The 16,684-nt window shown below is 44.5% G+C and overlaps 1 protein-coding gene across 1 annotated transcript in view; it reads left to right on the top strand.

Moving 5' to 3' along the window:
- gli2a (GLI family zinc finger 2a) overlaps positions 1–11,908 on the top strand; it is a 73,388-nt gene extending 61,480 nt beyond the window's left edge. Inside the window, exons 8-14 of the mRNA XM_046403920.1 lie at positions 332–442; positions 908–1,048; positions 3,231–3,380; positions 4,643–4,807; positions 5,290–5,571; positions 6,732–7,098; positions 7,285–11,908. Coding sequence (XP_046259876.1) covers positions 332–442; positions 908–1,048; positions 3,231–3,380; positions 4,643–4,807; positions 5,290–5,571; positions 6,732–7,098; positions 7,285–9,593 — 3,525 coding nt within the window. The 3' untranslated portion in view covers positions 9,594–11,908. The remainder of the gene's footprint in view (positions 1–331; positions 443–907; positions 1,049–3,230; positions 3,381–4,642; positions 4,808–5,289; positions 5,572–6,731; positions 7,099–7,284) is intronic.
- The last annotated feature ends 4,776 nt before the right edge of the window (positions 11,909–16,684 follow it).

Below are 16,684 nucleotides of genomic sequence, written 5' to 3'. Positions count from 1 at the left end.
GCAACCAGGACTCCACACATCTCTTCAGCGGACGATCAAGCCAAAAACAATTGCGTAGTATATCTGTGACTCTGTTATCTGATTCCCCTCCGCCGATCCCTGTGGTGACTGTGGAATCTGGTGGTTTAATAAACTGGATGCACGGGTGGATGAATGGTATGTGTTGGGATAAATGGGATGATTCACTGGTGCATTATGAATGAGTGGGCTGACAGATCAGTTGATGAATTAAAAAAAAATAAAAAAACATCAAAAAATATTCTGCCTCCGTTTCTACTTCAGAAAGTCATATTCAGAATAAACTTCAACTCTGTTCATGTCTGTTCTTCAGAATGCCAGCGGAGACCCAGCAGTGAGCAGCACAGTCAACCCACTGACCACCAAGAGGTCAAAGGTGAAGACGGAAGCAGAAGGTCTGCTGCCCATCTCGCCATCCTCTCAGGTGAGAGAATCAAAAAAATATGGACGAAAAGCAAATGAAACATCCGAAGTTACTTTTTTTTATTTTGGAATCTGAAATTAAATTAAAGTCAACTTTAATTTTTTTCGGTGATTTGGTTACAGCATCATTGCTTCGGCTGCTTACAATTGGAAAATAGTCCCCACTTTACCTGTAGTTGCTAATGTGACTGTAATTGATCGTAGGTGGCGAATAAATAGCAGCTTTAATCAGTGACAAGAGATGTTGTCACGCAATGCGATCGAGCAGCAGCTCATTAGGATTAAGAAACAGATAAGATAAGAGAGATGCAAAACAGCACAGAAGACGTCTTTAACATATTGGCCACAGATTCTGGTAGAGCATGTAGCCTGTTTTTATTCCGATCATCTGCACTCTGTAGCGGACCCACACATCTGTTCTGTTTGTTAACCCCCTTCTGACAAAGTGCTGTCCCCCCTTCCCCAGGACCACGGTGGGGGGATCTTGGACCTGAGTGAGGATCTGGATAAAGATGAGTGCAAGCAGGAACCTGAGGCCATATATGAGACCAACTGCCACTGGGAGGGCTGTACCAAGGAGTACGACACCCAGGACCAGCTTGTTCATGTGAGTACCAGGCCTGGTGTCCTCAGGACCCTGTTATCGAGCGTCTTTATGACGTTGCCCACCCGTTTTCTGAGGAGTTATTGTGAAGCTCGATGTGGTGGCTCCAGCTGTTGACATCTTGGCAGTGCCTCACTCTGACTAATTCCTGGGTAATTAAAAAGGGGCAAAGAGGTGGAGGACAGGCTTCTAGAATCGTCTGTTAGTACAATTAAATAGTACAGCAAGCTGCATTGTCCCATAATCATAATGAAAAATTCTCCAGAAGGCACCAAGAAATTCATCCTCGTACTGTCTCAAGTGGCCACTCAAGGAACTGCAGTTTCTGGCTTTTTTCTTTTTTGGCTTTTTCAGCAGATTGGAATTATTAAATGACAGACTCAGTTGGACATTTTTATAACAGCTCATAGACGGCTATAAAAATGGAAATTCTGCTGTGAAAACATAAACTATATTTGCTGTCCTGGAACGCCGTCATCAACATTATTAGTTTTCCTTGCCGTAGTGACAGTAAAATTCCAACCTGTGCTGTTAGAACTGCTGCATTTTGTTGTGTTAAAAAGTGAAAAGTTCAAACGACTCCTCTGCTACTCATTAAATCCACACTGGTTCAGAAAGCTGTCCAGTCACTGATCCTTTCCTGTTGGGCTGACACACGCAACGTTAATGAGCCTGCCAGCTCTCGCCAAATTCAAGCCCCAACACTGCAGCTGTGACCCCCCCCCAACGCCATGACCCCTGACCCCTAACCTCTCACTCCCAGCAACACCCCCAACCCCCAAAGCCCAGAGGGCTGACCATAAATCCATCCTCATGCCAGGAGCTCTGGAGTTATGGAACCTCATGCTCCCCACTTTTCCAGGCCAACTTCTCCTCTTGCTTTCCGACTGGCTGTCAGTCGTCTCAGAGACGTGGTTAGGAGGAGGGGCATGTGTCAGGTCCACAGACCCAGAGACTGATGGGAGGTGGTGGTTGCTATGGGGCTGCTACATGTCAGGACCAGAGTTACCTTTTAAGAACTTTTGTCCCAACTCCAGCTCCCAAGCCACAGACTCTGTGACAGCTTGCCAGGACTAGTGAGTAGGCTAATGAAGGTTTGATCTCAGGTGTGGATGGACAGCGTGAGACCAACACATTCTTAAATCCTCACAGGATTAAGGGTTTTTTAAGGATCTGTGCTTTCTCACAACTTTATAGAAAAAAGAAGTAAGTAATAGCCGTTTTGTTCTGCTAAAACTCCTGACAGCACATGCAGGGTTTCACTCGAGGTTCTCTTCTAATATCAGCAGAAAAACACACACCTGTGGGTTTTTCTGGCTACTGCTTAACCAAATCCCATTTCAAGAGCCCCAAAATTATGGATTCCCAGTTGTGTGTAACCTGAAAATAGAGGCCTCCACTTGTCTTCATTCCTCCTCCTTAACCTAAAATAGATCTCAGCAGAATCGTCAACCACTGAGCTTTCTTGCTGGTGGAGAAATGGCCACATAAGAGGAGTATTGTGGGCCTGGATGTCCTCAGGAAATGAAGTGGTTCCTCTGGGTGTGTGGATATTTGCATGTGGTGCACAGGATGCAAGTTTTTAAGTGTGACTGCACAGAAACATTGTGTGTGTATGTGTGTGTGTGTGTGTGTGTGTGCACTGTAAGTCATTCGAGCGTGATTAAACCTGTTGTGTCTGTGTCCAGTATTTGAAATTTTAACAGGACATGAAGGCTTTTAACTTAATTTGTCTCAAACTACTAGACTAACTGATACAGGATTGGTGTTCAGGCATCACACAGGAAGCTTTGTGTCTCCCCCGCTGACTTCCTGATCCATCAAAAGCAAGAAGAATGGAAGATAAATACTCTTCCTGATCACTTTTACTGAGATGTGAAGGAAGTTCCCCTTCCTTGACGTGCTAACACACAGACAGCGAGACACAAATAGTCTGAATAAACAGACACTTTTAATAGTTTTTGTCTCCTGCTGACAGATGCGTAATAAATGTCAGCCATAATGGATGGCGCCACAATGTGCACATATGTGTGTGTGTGTGTGTGTGTTTGTATGTGTTTGTGGATGCCTGTGAAAGAGGGAGAATCTTCTGACAGGGAAAAAAAGACAAGAATTTGCTGACTCGTTTTTACTAATACACACACACACAAACATGCTCACACACAAACTGTGATTGTCTCCACAGCACATCAACAATGACCACATCCACGGTGAGAAGAAGGAGTTCGTGTGTCGCTGGGAGGAGTGTTCACGGGAGCAGAAGCCCTTCAAGGCTCAGTATATGCTGGTGGTCCACATGAGGCGTCACACAGGGGAGAAGCCCCACAAATGCACAGTAAGAACCTCGCATCACTAAACTGTTAGTGACTGACTGACCGAGCTCAGGGTCGTCTGACTCAATGGCCTGTTGCCTGACTGACTGTATCTAAAGGTGGACTCACAGTTTTTGCTTTTCCGTGAAGTTGTGGAACTTTTGTCTCTGGCAGTGAGGTTCATTGCCACACACAGTTGATGTGTTTCTGAATCCATCAGCTCCTCCAGCCTCCTGTTAGCTGTATCCCACTCCATCACTGTGGTTGCTACCCTTTTCAGTTCTGGCAGAGTTCAAGCTCCAGTGTACTGTAAAACCCAGATTTATCCAGTAGTGATGTTCTTTACTTGTTTAGCAAGGGTCACAATGTTCTTTATTAAACACGTACACAAAAAAAGCACCCATACATCATTGACTGGTAACCCAACAGCTGGAACTGGAACTTGGATGTTACTCAGACACATTAGCAGCCTTACAGTCTGTACCCTACAACCCTTCCCTTTGCCTCAGAAAGAAGGATTAAAAAAATGTACATGTGATTTTCTTTGTGCTGAGCACCAGTGATATTTTCCATGTTGATAAATCACGGGGGTTTCATTGAAGATCAAATTGAGGGCCTGTTTGCTCGGCTTCAAAGCCTGCTCACAGGCTCTTGTGAATGCATTAAAACAGATGACTAGTGGAAGAGAGAGTTAAGAAAGCTGATTGACAGTGTGGGTGTGTAATTAAAATCTGCAGACAAGCAAGGGGCCATGGGTCCTTATTAAGACCACGCTGTATGTTCTCTGCACAAATCCCACATGCATCTTCTCATAACACTCCCCTTTAGTCTGCTCTTTTGAGGGAGAATCTTCTGACTTCTATATCCAACTCCTGAGCTTGTCTAATTTGATTCTCTTTTAATTTCAAAGCCAATTACGTTCACAATGACTACTCAGAAGGAATACCAAATTATAGCTTGTACAGTACAAGTGAATACAAAGGCTAAACACAGACTTCTCTTTGTCTCAACAAAGCACACCAGACAAAGGGCTCTACCACACCTCACACTTAGTTTAGATATTTCACATAATAGCCCTTTTTTTACCAAAGTGTAGCACTGCTTTGCTTTTGTGGGGCACACCACAGTAGGTGGGCACGAGTCCAAGAGTAGATTACATTTGAAAACTGAAACACGCAGAGCTTTTTTTTTCTTTTGCTGCCCAGCTCTTTTCTCTGCCCAGCTGCCGACAAAACAACAGAGCACTCAAGACACACAGCCTCACTGTCCGTCTGTCTCTCTGCAGTTTGAGGGCTGCTCCAAAGCGTACTCTCGCCTGGAGAACCTCAAGACCCACCTCAGGTCGCACACCGGTGAGAAGCCGTATGTGTGTGAACACGAAGGCTGCAACAAGGCCTTCTCCAACGCCTCAGACCGCGCCAAGCACCAGAACCGCACACACTCTAATGAGGTATGTTCGTGCAAACACTTCAGCTCACTCTGTGCAGTTTCATCTCTTTCAGCCGCCATCAGCTTAACTCTGGCGTGTAATGTTCAACGGGTTTGCACTCATGCAAGTTATTTGAGAGAACTTTGTCACATTCATGAATGTGACTTTTTGAGAAATAAAGTAAACAAACTTGCACTGTCAGACAGGATGTTAGTGTTATTGAAGAGTAAGGGCCACACCAGCATATAACTGGTCTAAAGTTTGATTCCATACTGTTCAATGCTCAGCTGCTAATTTGCTTCTAGCCTGTAAACCAGCATGACCAGCACATGAACAAAGTTTGTTCAGTTGGCTGTTCAACAAGCTGAGGTCACAAAATTAGAAGGCACCCTCATGAAAGCTAAAAAATTAGATTTTTCTCAAAGTAGAACACAAGTGGTTTAGAGAGGATACCTCTATAGTGTGGCAAACCTGAAATAACTTAAAATCCCCCTTTTTGACAGAAACCATATGTGTGTAAGATCCCCGGTTGCACCAAGCGCTACACGGACCCCAGCTCTCTCAGGAAGCATGTTAAGACAGTCCACGGACCCGAGGCTCACGTCACCAAAAAACAACGAAGTGATGCAGCCCCACGACCACAGCCGCCCAAAGGCAACGGGGAGAACGAGGCCAATTCCAAGTTCGGTGCAAGAGGCTTGGAAGGCAAGATCGAAGCCAACAGCACCTCGAGAGGAGTGGAGGACTGCCTGCAAGTCAAATCTATCAAGACTGAGAACTCTATGGTGGGTCCTGATTACATACGTTAGAAACCTTCATTAGACTCATCCTTTTCATACAGCCCATAAAAGATTTGTGGATTTTTGGAAACTTAGTGTTTCTGAATAAACATTTTGGGCTTTGATTGACTGCGTCTTGAATGAAACGTACCTCTTTCAGCAGTCCAGGTTATCAGTGTCGTCTGTCAATGCAAAAGGGTTACGTATTTGCATGGCTTTTGTATCTTAAGGAAACAACAAAGAGGAGGACATACTCATTTCTGACTGTTTTCCACTTCACTAACATTGCTCTGAGGTTAAATGTTTAACTGCTGGTGCTTCCTACATCTCTCCTAACTTACCTGTTTGGTTGTTGCTTGAACTCGCTTCTCTCAAGTTAACCTTCCTTATGGACAGACTTCACTGAGGTGAGCACTCAAACGGTTTCTGTGTCTTCTTGCAACTCAGCATAGGAGATGTGTGAATGTGCCCTCGTGTTTCATGCTACATCTTTGCATTCTTGCATGACGTAAAATGTGCTTTATGCATGGTTATCCATTTTCTTAAATCTTGGGTTTTGTATATAGGATGCACACATACACGCATGGTGACAAGCATAACCATTTAACTGGATTTTTCTGCCCACAAGCTCACTGGCAGTAGCCTCTGCTGTCGGCTGATGATAAAAGTCTTTGTTACATTAATATTCAGAGGCTGGGTTCTGTTTTAGCATGTGAGCTGAACAAATAGTGCCAGCATCAAGCTGTGATCAAGACTTTAGTTCATTTTCGGCCAGTTTAAATTACCATTGCCGCTGTGCTGGATTATTACCCGCAGAACTCATCTATTATCCACTTGTTTTCTTGTTGTAAATAAATTAAACTCATCTAAAATGAATGAGATTATGGAACTATAGGCCTACATTAGTTATTACAAAACACCAGTACAATCAGAATTTTTAACTGTGGTAATTATTTAATATCGAAGAATACATAATGAAGTTCTCTCAACTTGGCATGAGACCATAGTTTTTATTGTTTTATTTTATTCATTACTGTTTTTAAAATTCACTCATTCTTTCCCCATTTTTGCAAGTTTGGACACTGTCACCACATCATTTATAATAAAGCTTTTATATTATGATTCACTACACTTACACAAGTTCCTCCCTGCTGTCCTCCTTTCAGACATATCAGTCAAGTCCTGGTGGCCACTCGTCATGTAGCAGCGAGCCGTCACCTCTCAGCAGCGCCAACAACAACGACAGTGGGGTAGAGATGGCCATGCACAGTGGGGGCAGCTTCGGGGATCTCAGCACACAGGATGAGTGTCCCATGGTTGACTCCACTGTCCCCGCTGGGGGACAGCAGGCTGGGATGGGGCTTCAGTTGAGGAAAGCCGTGGGTCATGGTGGTGCGGTCACCATCAAGCTGGAGAACATCAAAAAGGAAAGGCTGAAGACAGTGAGGGACTCCTGCCCCTGGGTCAACTCTGCACCACAGCCACTGCAGGGCCATCGCAATAACATGAAGCTGCCTCCCATACCTGCAGTCGGTAAGTGTGAAAGGTTTAGGAAATGCTTTAAGGCTGCGTCCTTTGGGTGGAAATGAGAGTGCAAGATGGCTATCCAAAAGCCAAAACAACCAGTGATGCTCGTTCCATTCTTGTAAATAACTGCAAATGTAAATTGTTGAAAACTATTTGGTCTCGTTATGTAATAACGTCCCTTTCATCTGCCAGGTTCCCTGCTGGAGAGCTCCAACGTGATGAGTAACTTGAGCAGTTCATACCCTGCCCAACGCATGGGTGACCTGTCTTCATGTGAAGTAACACTGCTGAACCAGCTGAATGAGCGCCGTGACAGCACCACCAGTACTATCAGCTCAGCTTACACCATGAGTCGCCGTTCCTCTGGTATTTCACCTTGCTATTCCAGCCGCCGTTCCAGTGAGGCATCCCAGTTTGGTGCTAACCGGCACAACAATATCAGTTCTGCTGATTCCTATGACCCGATCTCCACTGATCTGTCTCGCCGCTCCAGCGAGGCCAGCCATTGTGGAGGTGGTGGCGTCAGTGGAGGAGGTGGAGGAGGTCTCCCAAGCCTCCTTAGTCTGACACCAGCTCAGCATTATCGGCTCAAAGCAAAGTACGCTGCTGCCACCGGCGGAGCTCCGCCAACTCCTCTCCCCAATATGGATCGAATGAGCTTGAGGACCCGCATGGCACTCTACAGCGACTCACAGGAAGGCTCATCGCACCCATTCCATCAGCCGCCCTCTGGAACTGTGCCTCGGCGATGCAGCGATATTGGATATGGCACACGTAGCATGATGCCCCATGAGGTGCCCACCAACCTTCCACGCCGCGCTAGTGACCCAGTGCGTCGTCCCTCATTGGACCCTCTCACCTTTCCAAGAGTTCAGCGCTATAACAGCATGAACAGCATGAACCCTATGAATGGTCCATCAGCTGAGCGCCACCAGGCACTGGCTATGCAGGGATACACTCGCTCTGATGGCAGCCTGCAACGCTACCCATTTGCTCCCAGACCACCTAGTATTTCTGAGAATGTTGCCATGGAGAACATGGCAGTAGATGGGATGATGAATGGGGGGGAGCAGAGTGGGGAGGATGATATAGTACTTCCAGACGATGTGGTGCAGTATCTCAGGTCCCAGAATTCTGGCCCCACAGGTCATAACTCGGGGCAAGTGGACTACCATTCCACCAGTCAGACTCAGGGCTACCAGACAGGCATGGCCCCTCCAGCATCATTTTATGCACAGAGGAGAATGGCCATGGTAGATGCCACAATGACTGGTCAGGACATGCAGTCCTGCCCGATGGGTCCCAGTGGCTCCCAGCAGCCATTCTCAGCACCGTCAGAAAACATGAACAAGAACAATATGCCGGTGCAGTGGAATGAAGTGAGCTCGGGGACTGTGGACAATACAACTAAGCTCTCCAAACAACAGCAGCACCCACTCAGGGGGAACCTAGCTGTTGTTCAGCAGAGACACAATTTTGGTTCCTTCCAGGGACAAGGACAGGGCCTGGGCAGCAACCAGCAGGTAGTGCCTATGAGTCAAAATATGTCTATGCAGGGGTATGTGAACCACAACAGCCAGAGGCTGATCACCTACCAGCAACATCAGCATCAGAGGCAGTGCAACAGTCTGAACTTTAATGAGCAAATGAGTCCTCAGCAAGGGTTTGGCCAAGAGGCAATCCCGAATTCTATATCTGGGAGCACCAGCATGAGACCTACCCAGAATAGTATGGCAGATCCAGAACTGCAGAGTTACAGAGCAAGGACACAGGCTGATGGGTATTCTCATGTGGGCCAAGTGGATCCACAGCAAAATTATGGCGTTCTTTCACAACAGCAGCAGCACAATATCCACAATGGAGGCAGAGGAATGTTGCAACCCAGGCCTCCTACAGAACCCAAGTCCATTTCCAGACAACATACAGGGACTAGCGTGATGCAACCAAACCGAATACCCAAGTCATCTGATTTGAGTCCCGGTCGTGGAACTGACACTTCAGAGGCGAGTCCCAAGAGGCCCAGTGGGTCAGTAGAGCACAACAGCAACCCCGAAAATCCAAACTCCGCTGTGTTCTATACAGGTCAGATTCATATGTTTGAGCCATCTTCTGTCACCTTTGATGCTCCCATGTCCCCCTGTGCCAGCCAGGCTCCTGCTAGCAACACCACTGCTGCAGCTAATATGGCCTCACCAGGAGTCAACCTGGTCTCTAGCAGTACAGTCGATTCTTCCACTGGCGGATCAGGTGGCACGGAACATGCCCAGATCGACTTTGACACCATGCTAGATGATGGGGACCACTCCAGCCTGATGTCGGGTACCCTGAGTCCAGGCCTTCTGCAGAGCCTCTCCCAGAATTCCTCACGTCTCACTACACCCCGCAACTCTGTCACCCTTGCGTCCGTACCGGCAGGGATTGGCAACATGGCCATTGGTGACATGAACTCTATGCTCACAGCCTTGGCCGAAGAAAGCAAGTTCCTCAACATGATAAGCTGAGAGCAATCAAACACCTTATCATCCATCCAGTCTTAAGCATTTCTACATCAGGAATATATGGACAACACAAGAAGGCACTGATTGAACAATGCACATCTGGCTATTTCATACATTTTTCTTCATTGTCCATAGGAATTTGCTTATCTTGTAATATTTGCTTCAGATTATGTAACATTAAAATTTAATAGTGAGTATAACTAGGGTCAAGGACAATTTTCTATCATTATTTGTTAAAAAGCCATACAAATATTACCTACAAATATATGATAGCCCAGGGTATATAAATACATCAAGAACCAATTGCCATTCAGTATTTGCTGGTGTAAGAGCCCTTTACAAAGTGGTGCACTGACATCAGTTCACACAGTACCTTGCTGAGGACATCAAGGTTAAGCATCCGAGTATGACATGAAAACAAAAGTTACCAGAAAATGGAAAAGATATGTAGATAACAGATAATATTTTCTCATGAAGACCTTTATGTGTATAGGTTATACTGTATGGTACTTGCTTTAAGTTATGCTATTGACTTTTGATGTTTAAACTAGGGCCATCACAGGTACAGTAACATATGAACATTTCTGTTAAAAACTCACGAAGAACAGGTGGGCAAATTATCCCAGGACTACAGTGAGAGCGTTTCACTTCACGCCTCAACACGCACTGAGGTTAGTGGACACAGACAATTAAACCAACTTAGTACAACAAACCACGCATTGAAAGACATCGCAGTCCCTCCCCTTTCCATTATCCGCCTTACAGCTATGTGAAAGGAGAATTACTCCGTCCTGTGAGCTTGCTAGTATGAGGGACCGACGTTTTGGGTCATATTAAATAAGACAGAATCGCTCACACAATGTGTAATTCACGGCACAAAATTATTTCTCTCGCCATTAACTACCGAACATAATTCATCTGAACTAAGGTCCCATGGTGGTCCACTGAACTGGTGGGACTTTGCCTCTCTACATGCACTTATCTCAACTGTCTTGCAGCACAAGGACTAAACAAACAATTCTAGCAAATTGTCTTGTGCACAACTTGTTTTACACGGCTTTCAGTGACACCTTGATATTGAAATGATGGTTACTTTGTAATCTGAGCAAATTCTGCCCGCGTTAAACACGGTGAAAATGGACTGTTTATTTATAACAGTCATGAAATAGAAAATGTAACTAATACCATTCAACCACGCATTTGTGATTAATTGTAAACGTACAAACTGAAACATTTGACAGCCCTAGTTTAAACATGTGGTTGTACATCATTATGATCCATTGATATTAAGTGCTTTTTGATCACGGTCTGAGCTCTTGGGGATGGCACTGTAAAATCAAATGTCCTTCTTCGCCCTCTGGATCAGAAGCATTAACTCTCCATGGTCTCATCTCACAAGGGTAAATGATTGAAAAGGACAAGGATGTGCCTCTGTGTTAGTCGATCGGGGCATGCAAACCCCTGTGTCTGATGAGGAGCATTCTCTGAAAGAATATACAAGTACCTCTGTGTGTTCTTAGTAGAGATCCAATCCTAATTAACACATTCATACCATCCCCCATCTCTGCTGCAACCCATACTTCCCCTGGGCTCTGGATGAACTGCAAAGAGTCCAGGAAGGGACACAGACTTTGATAATGAAATCTTTTTTCGGACAGGATTGGTGAACTTGTCCTGCAAATTCCTCAGTTTTACTATGTTTGCTGAATTTCTAAGTAGCCTTTAAGATGTTTGTGTGTACGTATCATTCACTTTTACTGTGCTCTGTGCGTGTGTGTGTGTGTGTATGTGTGCGTGTGTGTGTATATAGCTTTTGTACATTTCAAATAAACTATCTCCTTTTTTTCTGTTTAAATACCTGCGTTGTGTCATCGTCTTTGATATAACATGGTCTGTGGTCCCTGAAGGCCACATGAAAGTTGGGTTAGATGCTTTCATGGAGTGAAATCATCTTTGCCAAGTTCTGTATGTGAGGGTGAAGTATGTATGAAGGGTGCACACACACAGAGAGCTTTCTGAGCACCACACATTAATGAGAATAACCTCGAAAAGAAGGTACTTACACTGCATGTGTGGCCTGCGAGAGCTTGCAAAGCATATATTTGTGCAGTACAATTCTCGGCAGTGTTACAGAAGTACAATGTCCATACTGTCCATAAACTGCACATTACCAAACGCATCCTGGTCTTTCCAGTTCAAACCTGACATTTTTTACTTTGCAGTGGTGAGATTTTAACGTCATTGTCACTGAAATTAAGCATCTTTCTATACTTCAGTTGGCAGGTTCTCAGGAATTTATTCACAGAAATCTGAAGCTCCACTTTAGCAGAGCAGCAAGCAAGTTTTTAAAATTATTCCTCAAACTTTCTGTTGCAATGTCTTGGTTTTTCAGTGTAGGTTAAAAAAAAAAAACAACACATTTTATTTAAGATGCTTTGACATAGATATAACAACATAATTAATAAAGTGTAAACCATTTTACACACTCCTTTCACTTGTTTCAGAGTCAGGTCTCTTTAGATAAGTGCAGTGCATATGCTTCAATAATTGAGGTGCACCGTTGGTTTTGCTTTGAAGGCCTGTCTTTCCTCTGCATACATTTGTGCATTCTTCCTGAAGCTGTGCTAATGAAAATATAATGTGCCGCGTTCAGTGGTTGCGCTTTTTATCTGCAATACTTCACTCTGCATACAGAGCAAAACGAGAAGAAACAAACTCCAGTCTGAAAAGAACACTCCATTTACACAAAATGCATACAGAGCAGTTCCTAAAGTTAGATGGCATGTCGTCCAGAATTAACAGTGGCAGGATGGCTCTAAACAAATGGGTCTGAGAGCAGCATAAAGAAGAAAAGGTGTTGCGAGAAAAAGAAAAATCAGGAGAAAAATAGAGAGCTGCTGCAGTTGCTGGACAGAGCAAAGTAGGAGAGGAACTTGAGAAAAGAGAAGGGGTACAAGAAAAGATACGGACTCCTAAAAGAGGGAGAAGAAATCATGTTTAATTTGACAGCAAATTCAGCTGGGGACTGGTGAGAAGTGGAGCCCACTGATTGCTTTTGCCACTGGAATTCCTTATTCTCTTAGAGAGAGGATGGGAGAAAAATAGCCCGAGGGTGAGGAGTCTCACCAGAGAGGAGAACAAGAGGTTAGTGAGGCAGAAATGGATGATTAGACAAAGCACACAGATGAGGAGAGAAAAGCGAAACATGGCACAGGAGTGCAGCCATGTGTGAAAAAGTACAGAAACGTTGCTTGTTTCCTTGTCAATGATCAACTCAAAATTAAGAATTTAAAGTGAAGACGAAGTGGGACTTTAGCTGTTTGAGACACCTGATGTCAAGGCTACATTAAGTTGTTGGTGCAAAACCCTTCAGTCACCCACTCTGATGCTGGAATTATTTGGGGTCGTAATCTGACCCATTCAAACTGCCCCTTTCAGTGTTTTTAAAGCTGCACAATCAGGCAGGTCTCACTGTCATCCAGGATCTAAGACATGCAGAGAAGAGGGGACAGGGTCCAACCTCTGTCTGAGAAATCCCCCTCCTGTCGGCTCAGCTGTCCCTAAGTTGGCCAGCATCTCAGTACGAGCTCCAAAGTGCTGCTGCCCATCAAGACGGAGGCATTCGGAGGAAGTCAGCTGTTGGTTGGTGACATTCACGCCATGCGCCATGGCTGCTTCCCGACAAAACAACACACGTCAGGGGGGCAGAGGGTCACATGGACGAAAGATTGCTGTCCTCAGCTGACCCACAATGGAACGAACGCAAATAGATTCTAGTGAAGTGCTTTAAAGGACAGATATGAAGGAGACAATGTGATGAGTGACAATTACTTTTTCTGACATTTCTGGCTTTATATTTTACAATCGGGCGAGAGAGTGATGTTCTCGTAAAAGCAGAAGCAGAAGTATTCCAGTATCACGAAACAGCGCTTGGATCGAGCTCACTGGTGTCTCTTTAGCCACACTAGCTGCCAGACTTCAGGGATGTCACGTTGATCGGATGCTACCGACTTTTCCTCTAACGCTTTGTTTCTATACATCTTGACAACTTTATTCATGTTCACCAAAGGATAAACTGCAAGATCTCTGAGTGTCATCATCAGGTCAAATTTTCAATCTGTCAAAGTCGATTAAACACAAAGCCACAACATTCCCATCAGACTCAGCTGTCTGTGTGTCATGCAAATTAGCACTAAACACAGCACATCTTTTCACATGCGATCATACTAAGCTGATATGATTCTGATATGATGAGAATCATAAATATTTCCTGTTTAACATTGTTAACGTTGTTATTGTGAGCACAAAAGCCTGTTGATGTTTGTTGATTTCTGCCTGTTGCGTTAGCCTTGACTGCGCTTTACTTTACTTACACGTTTCTTTAGTGACATTTATGTCAGAGTGCTATATAGGCTTCCATATAGACTCTTATTTCTTTAATCATTCAGATCCATTAGGACCTCAAAGTCGTCTTTCACACCTGCGGGAGACTTAAGTTTCTTGGCAGTTCATCAGCTCCCAGTAGTGTGTGAGCAGTCGTTCATTGTTTCATGAGACAAGCTGCTAAAGGCACATTTAAAATCCTTCCTCTTGTGGAAATTAAACATACAGTTCTCACTGATAATACACTGATATCACCATTACAGCCACCAGTTTGAACATTTGATAATTTGATGTTGCTGCTATGAATTAACCTAAATTGCTTTTGTGAAACTGTGACAAAATGGGCCAAACTTCAGTTTGAAATGCTAAGTGAATGAATTTGTAACGGAACTGAAGTACCAGAGTGTGTCACATTTTGCTCTTTGGCCTTTGAGGTCAGGTCATCATAATAAAGCGATTCACTGGCCGGGGCGGTTCTCCCCAGGCTTGGCTCACTTTCTCATCAAAGGCTTCCTGCGTTGAGCTCTGAGATCAGAGGGACGTGACCCGTGTCTGAGTCAGGGTTACCTACTGCTCCAATGGGGCTTTGGCCCATCCTGCTGCTGCTGGCCCAAGGGCAGAACGTGCTCTGCTACGCTCCGGAAGTGCAAGAATTATGATGAACTCGCAGCAGAGCCTGGGGGATGTCTGTGATGAAGGCCAGCATTGTGGCCTTCCTCCTGGGTGTAAGAGTCCAGGGTCAGTCCAAACTCAGATCACGACCTCTTCTAGGTTATCCTCTATTGCCAGCCAGACTGGAGGTCAGATGCTCCAAGAGCTTTGTCATGAGTAGGCCTTTGAGAAATGCCATCGTTTGATTGAAGTGAGGGGGATCTTTAGTGGGTGCAGGGAGTGGATGACCTTATCTTAGCTCTTGGTCAGCAACGTTTTGAACTCCTCTTTCATACTTTTTCAACTTTTGCTGTTGTAACTGGCACAAAGAACGTACACCCACGCATCTCTATCACCCACTGCACTTTGCCTTTGAAATGAATGGTTTTAAACTTGGATTTCTGAAGCATAATTGTGCATTCACTGTTTGATATCCTGCTACTGGAATAAAATATTAAACATTCTTTAACATTCCTGTATGCTGTCTGTTATTGTGGCACAGACCTATCTGCAGGGTAAAGACCACAGGGACTTTGGGCAGTTCTGTTTTCACTAATGTTCCTTTGGTTTGGCTCACATTTTCCTCAGGCCACACTGACCCAAGCACCTCCCCAACACTGTGAGCATTTTTGCTTCTTCTGGAGCAAACATGCTAATAAGCCAAAGGAGGTTTCCCACCCCAAGCCTGAACCCTTGACCTTGTTTAGAGGTTGGGAGACCTGGGCTGTAGCTGATGTTGCTACATAAAGGCTGTCGTGGATGGACTAGTATTTTCACATCCAAAATACTGTACTGAGCTCAGGGGAGAGAAAATGCAATGACTGGGCTTCAAGAAAGGCCTTCAGCAGGAGAATTTACCTGTAAAGCCTTGCAAACAAATATTTTAGTTTCTTCTTAATCACATAAACCTGGAATCCCCTAAAAAGGCTCAGAACTAATAATAATATACACTCCATCATACATCATTGGAACAAAGAGGTCAACCTCAAGATTAAACGTTGTCAGTATTCAAACCTTTCCCTAACTTTAACCAAAGTGAATCTTATATATTAAATAACGTGACTGTTTCATGACCTGAAAGTATTTTTTCCTGATCTCAAAGAGCTTTCGTTTAAAACCCAACCACAGATGGGAACTCCAGATCTGCTGATGGAGTCCTGGACTCGATACACCAGCTGTCCACCATCTTATGAATGCAGTGCTCCACTCAGCCAAAGAAACAGGAGACACGAGCTGAGATTCATGAAAAAATAGAAAATTTGTGTCCATGTATATTTCATGATTATATCACAAAAAGCTTGGATATCGTGTTGAGGGGGATGTTAGCGCCATAACCAAGCACAGTAAGGTTCTGGGCTCAGTTACCTTTAACTGCTGCAAAAGTCCCAGCTGGTGACCAGAGATTAACAGTCCTGACCATCTCACAAGTATCATGTGTTCACCCAGCTTTTCCCCAGGGCTGGAGGCAGGAAAAGGAGTCTGATGCAGCAAGAAAAGTCAGCTCAGACAAAACACAGATTGTTTCCCTCCATACAATGCACAATGGTCCACTTGCCAAATAAAGTTCCTCTTTTTTAGCACACACAGCAGGTCTGTGTAGAATGGTAAACCACTGTGGTGCATTCAGAAGGAAGGAACAAGTGTTGCATGTATCCTGGACACAGTGCCAGCACGTGGGACGCTGGTGTCTATTTTTAAAAGGGACTACTGAGTCCCTCATTCTTGGTCATCTTTTGTCTTTAAAAACTACCAGAATTTGGTTGAACTACATTAAATATCCCAGCGAACATATTTTACACACCACAAACTAAAACTGACAGAACAGTTAGGTGTGTGATCAGACTTTGAGGTAAAGCTCAAAGCGTAACTCAAGGCAGCAATAATCTAACAACAGACACCTGACAATCACCATGACGAATCACACAAGTCAAATAAGCCAATGGATTTTCCCAAAAATAAAGGGAAAATCACAAGTGAGACCAGGTCGTATGTTAGGCAAACCACAGATAAATTCATGCATTTCATAACATTTCTAGAGTGTTGGGTGAATTAAAAATGCA

The sequence above is a fragment of the Scatophagus argus genome, chromosome 11, assembly GCF_020382885.2.
Source record: "Scatophagus argus isolate fScaArg1 chromosome 11, fScaArg1.pri, whole genome shotgun sequence".
NCBI classification, from domain to species: domain Eukaryota; kingdom Metazoa; phylum Chordata; class Actinopteri; family Scatophagidae; genus Scatophagus; species Scatophagus argus.
Note: the sequence above shows the minus strand (reverse complement) of the source record. Positions and strands in the feature narration are given on the sequence as shown.